This window comes from Mobula hypostoma, chromosome 19, assembly GCF_963921235.1.
Source record: "Mobula hypostoma chromosome 19, sMobHyp1.1, whole genome shotgun sequence".
NCBI lineage: Eukaryota > Metazoa > Chordata > Chondrichthyes > Myliobatiformes > Myliobatidae > Mobula > Mobula hypostoma.
The window spans coordinates 34,001,294-34,007,585 of NC_086115.1; the positions used below are offsets into that span (position 1 = coordinate 34,001,294).

The window sequence follows — 6,292 nt, forward strand, 5'->3', positions numbered from 1 at the left end:
GTGGCCATTAGGAAGGGACCTTACAAGGTAGCCTCACCTGCTGGGTGTCCTGAACTCCCGCTTCCCCTCTTCTCCTCTATGAAATCTTTAATAACTGAGCTCTCCCTTGGGAAGGGCAGTATCTATGTTTCCATACTTCGGGAAGTTGTTACTGTGCCTGAATGAGTACTGGGAAGCTTCATTGGCAAATCTGTGAGTTGAAAACATGGACAATGCCATGCAAGGTGACCCCTGAGGAAGCACATCCTCTAAAGCCTCAAGAGAGTATTTCTGGCCCTCCGTGTTACCAAGCAGTCCCGATCTCCTGAAATGATCAAATCATGCCCAGCTTTATGGCATGGGAATTTGTCGAATGGGAGAATTAGGCATCAGTCAACAAGCTTCCATACATTAAAAAATAATAAACAGTATTTTCCACAGGATTCCCCAATTCATCCAATTCTTATACATTGGGATTTTCTTCACCTACTTCTTTTATGATGTCTGAAAGTTTAGAAGTGCAACACAATGTTAGCGCACAAGTTTTGTCCCATGGTATCATTCAACACTCTACTGGTTGTTACTCCCAGCTCTCTCAGAAGTACTAGATCTAGTCACTCCCTTGGCTCTCTCTCCCAACGGGCATCAGATCATAGTTCACATGCCCATTGGAATCCAGAATTTCCCTCAAGTGTTTCATTCTCTCTTTCTAATTCCCCATTATAATCCCTTAACTTCATTCTCCTCTCTTCCTGCAGCAAAACTCCATCACACAGTCTTCACAACCTTTCCCTCTTTTATTTATTCCTTTCTCCTCAGTCAACCGAATCTCGATTTCAGTTGCTCCATCTTGAAAAGATTCCGCTCTGACTTCAGAGGTGAGCACAATAATGGTGAGTCTCTGTTCCTCAATCTCTATACGTCCTTTATTCGACTCCCTGTGTCACCTGCCTACTACGTCAATGCCCGTGATGTCTCTAAGTCACACTCTCCACTGAGCAGAGCTAATGAAAGCATGGACACAGGGAGGAGATAGTTACAGAGAGAGTGCAATGGTGGAGTAACAGAGGGTTAAAGTCTGAACTCTCCTGGATTGCGTGAGGCAGTGTTTGAGAAAGATATCAAATAATTCTGTGAATCATCAGTCCTTTAAGGACCTTTGGGATTATTCTTCACTCTAACTGGTGGAAAGAATTAGCATGTAAAAGTGTTAAACTGGGTGGTGCTTAAATTAGCATTTTTTGTTTTGAAGAAACAGATGATCAATTGAATCCTCAAGGGAAGAGCAAGCTTGCCAGTTTCAGTTTCCAGTTTCACTTTCCATTCCACTCTCAGTCAACAACTCATCCAGCCCCCAGATTTTAAAAGCTTCCAGAAATGTTGAACAGTCACATCGCTTTTCCAGTCCTCTGAAGTACAGCCGGAATCCCAAACAGCACCATGAGGTGAGTGAGCCTTTTCATTTCCATAATGTGATTTGAAGTCAGAGCATCCTCGGAAAATGTCAGAAGTGTTAGCATGGATGACCAGATCAGTCAAACTTAATGTGATCTGCAGACATCTGGGAAAGGGGTTTGCAATCACTTAGGGTAAGGATTTGGGCTCTGAATCCTAGTTTGTGATCTGGGAACTTTACTTGATCCTGGGAACTCGGAGTACTGGGAGGTAGTGGGGGAGGCGAAGAACATGAGAGCACTTACTCTTTTCATCCCAGAAAATGATCATTTGAGGCAAGGTTTGTAGTCCAGGTCCCTGAAGTGGACAGAATTCATGAGGAGAGGGAGCCCCAAGAAGCAAATAAATAAACATGTCCTCCATTTCAAGGAATCTGCATTGGGGAAAAAGATTTTCATGATTGACAGCATTCGGTAATAGCGGATTATATCTTAAAGTTTATAAATGTCACTAAGATTGTCCTGTATCAGACCGCAAAGCACTCCAGCGGATGGTGAAAACTGCCCAGCAGATTATCAGCATCCAATTGCCCCCCATTGAGAACATCTACCATAAACGCTGCCTGGGCAGGGCGGAAAGCATTATCAAGGATGCATCACACCCTAACCATGGACTTTTTACTCTCCTCCCATCCGGTAGGCACTACAGGAGCCTCTGCTCCTGCACGAGCAGGCACAGGAAGAGCTTCCTCCCTGAGGCTGTGACCCTGCTGAACCTCACATCACAGTGCTAAGCAGTATTGCACCCATATTGTACTGTCTCAGCACATTTATATTTGTATGCTGTAGCACTTACTTTTTATTCGCAGTTATTTTGTAAATAATGCTATTCTTTTGCACTTCTGGTCAGATGCTAATTGCATTTCATTGGCTTTGTATCTGTACTTGGCACAATGACAATAAAGTTGAATCTAATCTAATCTAAGTGATGCAATGAGCAGAGCAGATAGGGATTAAAATCTACAAAGCATGGTTAATGCAGGTAAAGCAACTGCAGAATCTGGAGTTCAGGGTGGGGAAATGTGGACAAGCTTGGAATCGTGGAGGAACAGTGAAATAGAAGGAAATTATTAAACACAGTGAATGACAATCAAAGTGAACAACAGGAAGTGAGTCTTTAATTGTAGGGAGATCTGGAAATCGAATCTGGAGCTTTGTGCAACTTTGCTTAAATTACCTGCGGGGTTAGTTCTAATCACCATACCTCAGTAATGATGTGTGCCGGAGGGTATGATCACAGATTCTTCAGAATGTGGGATTGACAAAATTAAATTATGATGTCATGTTATGCAACTGGAATGATATTTGCATGATTGTAGGATATTTGGAAAGACCTTCCCAAGTTTAAGATGCTAAGTAAATTGATGAGATTGATATGGCAAATGCATTACAATAGAAATGACTGGCGGAAATGATGCCAGGAAGTTGCTTTTTCCTTTCCTTTTCCCAGCAACTGAGTAAATAAACTGCTGGACTGACCCAACCCTTAAATGACAAATATTTCTGCCCTACTGGATAATTTAAAACACATTCATTCAGCATCTTCTGAACACAGTAATTATTTTAATCTGGCTGTCTCGGCTTATTGGTTGGTATTTCCAGTACCAAGACTGTTTTCCACTGGGTTAATCACCATCTGGTAGATACTGGTCTGATCAGGCAGGGATTGAACTGTTCTGCACCCAACACTCCCTGCCTATGCCCCAGCTCAGGAATTCAGAATTTGCTAATATTGTCAATCCAAGCATTTAGCAGTTAGGATGGAGAATTGATTTCACACCAATAATCTTTGATTACTTTGTGCTTTCATGCAGCGACACTCTGAAGGAATCCCTGTTTGAGAAACTCTGTCAGCTTCAGTGTCACTTCACGTGGATTCCACAGAAGGACAACACTGACTTCAGTGATATGAAGCTTAGATTACAAGATTCTATAAAACTTGGTGTCAAATATCAAGCCACATCCTACAACCAACTTGCTTTTGTAAACTGTCAGCAAGGCGACTATGAAGAAGCAATTCAAAATTTAAAGGAAGCTGAAAAGATTTGGAGAGAGAACCACAAGGAAGAATTAGAAAGAAGAAGCATCATCACCTATGGAAACTTTGCCTGGGTCCATTACCACATGGGGCAGCTGACCGAGGCCCAGTCCTACCTGGACATGCTGGAGGTGATCTGTAAACGGCTCAGTGACAGCCCTCGCTATACAGCAATGATCCCTGAGGTGTACGGGGAGAAGGGATGGTCACTGTTAACTTTTGGTAGAAGAGTTTACTTTGAGGAGGCAAAGAAATGTTTTGAGAAGGCTTTGGAGGAAGATTCCCATAATGGGGAATGGACGATGGGCTATGCAACTGCTCTTTATCGTCTAGAAGCGCTTTCTGGTGTTTCAGAGAATCAGGAGCAGAATCTATGTCTAATGTATCTGCGACGAGTGCTGGAGCTTGATCCAGATGACACAGTGGCCATGGTTATGTTGGCCCTAAAGCTGCAAGAGTTCAATGAAGCAGAGGAAGCAAATGAATTAGTTGAAGAAGCATTGAGGAAGACCCCAGATCTGCCATATGTGCTTCGCTATGCAGCAAAGTTTTACAGAATAGGAGGAGATGTCGATATTGCAATAGGCCTGTTGAAGAAAGCTTTAGAATTTACTCCAAGCTCGTCCTTCTTACACCACCAAATCGGTATCTGTTACAGGGGAAAACTGTTCACTCTGGAAAAGAAAGCAGGCAGCAACTATCCTGACAGAGCTACATTTCAACTGAAAGCTGAGTTGATCAGTAAGAGCAAATATCACTTTGAAAAGGCATTTGAACTCAAACCAGTGTTTATTTTTGCAAAACTGGATTTTGCAGGAATCTGCTTAGAAAATGGAGAAGTAACCCGAGCAGAGGAGATCTACAACAGTCTGCTGAGCTTGGAAGATCTTGCTCTGGATCATAAGCAGGCACTCGCTTTACAAGTTGGATTATTTGAATTGCACCACAAAAGATCTGAATCAAATGCCATCATCTATTTTCTGGACGGACTTAAGTTCCATCATGGAAGTAAACAATGGAAGCTCTGTGACAGTAACTTGAGAAAGATCTTAGGAAAACAAATTCAGAGGAATCCAAGAAACAGCAAAGCCTTTGGAATTCTTGGGATGGTGCACCAGCTGGCTGGGGAGAAGGATGAGGCTGTTAAATGCTTTGAAAAGGCCTTGGAATTTGATCCTGGCAATGAAGAATATCTCAATGCTCTTTCTGAATTACGCCCTTCGACTTAGGCTCTAGATACCCAGAGAGATGCGGGTGTACTGTGACTGTGGAAAGTCTTTCCTCATCCAGTTCTCACTATTAAAGTTGTCTGATATTATGTGCAATACATCTATAGAAACACATTTAATGCATGTTTCATTCATGATTTTCTGAAGCCTTTGTGCTTAAGTTTGTGTCTATAACATTTTCAATATTTGCTTCTCCCATCAATTCTGCAATTTCCACCTGAGTTTCAGAGACATTATTTCAGATACATCTGAAGCTATGGCTGCATCAGAAACAGTAGCATATGAACACAACTGTAAGTTCCCAGTCCTATTACTCCATGAGTCCAATTTCAGCTGGAGTTGATTGCTAGTACACCAAGTTCTAGGTAAAGCTAATTTTTATGTGACAGCACCAAACAAGAAGTGCCATCTAATCCAGCTTCCATGTTAATAAAGCTTTCTCTGAAAGAAAATGAAATGATTTATAAAATACTCAAATAAGAAAGAGGAGTACTCAACTCCATTTTTTTTTCTCAAAGGAGCCATAACCAATTATGACCCAATTACCTGGAACGTTCTATTCTTAGCAGTTTTAGTTTGTATGCAAAAATATTCTAGATGAAATCTTTGCAACTTGTAGTAGAGTCTATGTACAGTGTTTGTATACCTGCCACACCAAAGCAGACGCAAGATGTTAAAAATATTAAAATATTATGCTAATAAAGCGGAAAATTATGATAACATTTAGCAGATTGTTCAGTATCAATAGAAGGGAAAATTAAGTTGATTTTTCAGACTGAAGATTGAGATGCTGCCTGATTTTTTCAGAATTTTTACTGTTAAGAATTTGGATTTCCAATGGTTGGAGTTTTTAAATCAGACATTAATTTGAAATCTTATAGTCCTTCATATACATTTTCCTTTCAATATTGTTAAATGTGCTGTAATCGCAAAATCTGAGTGTAAAAGAAACCAATAAAGTGTTATGATTTAACCCTCCACACCAGTAGTGAAGTGTAAGTGATTTTCTTGCTGCACACTGTGGCGAACAGTATCAGTTCAGGGAACATTTAAGGAACGTTCACTCTAGCTTTTAGTGCCGGTAATAAAGTTATCAACTCCAATTCAGTAAGCAGAGCTGATTGTTCCTGAGGTGGTCTTCCCTTCATTAAGAAATCTGTTGCAGGTACCATGACTGCTTTGCAAAGCACCTGATTCGGTTCACAAAAGTCTCCTTGCACTCATCGTTGCCTGCCACTTGAATTCTTCTTCCCACTCTGACTTGTTCACTGTTATAGTAAAGTTCAATGTAAACTTGAAGAACAACACCTCATTATCTGGGTGGCCACGTTACAGACATTCAAGAGTCAACAGGAAATTCAGATATTTTAGATTCAAGCTTTTCGAACTTACTACCATTCCACTTTTACCCCCTCTTCTCTGGTATTGCAGGCTGCATTTGTGTTTTCCTGTTGCACCTCCTAAAGATACAACAACAGATTGATTTCAGCAGTTTATTAAGTTCCAATGCAACCTCTTCTCATTTTTATGAATGCTAAACAATGCAGGTCTTGTCTACTAGTTAACCTGAACCCGGCTATTGCTGGCATGAA

The 6,292-nt window shown here is 41.0% G+C and overlaps 1 protein-coding gene across 1 annotated transcript; it reads left to right on the forward strand.

Annotated features, from left to right (window-relative positions):
• The first annotated feature begins 1,238 nt into the window (after positions 1-1,238).
• Positions 1,239-5,672, forward strand: LOC134358719 (interferon-induced protein with tetratricopeptide repeats 5-like). The gene is made up of 2 exons (XM_063071174.1): positions 1,239-1,424; positions 3,248-5,672. The coding sequence occupies exons 1-2, from the start codon at positions 1,420-1,422 to the stop codon at positions 4,698-4,700; spliced, it is 1,458 nt and encodes a 485-aa protein (XP_062927244.1). The 5' UTR covers positions 1,239-1,419; the 3' UTR covers positions 4,701-5,672.
• The last annotated feature ends 620 nt before the right edge of the window (positions 5,673-6,292 follow it).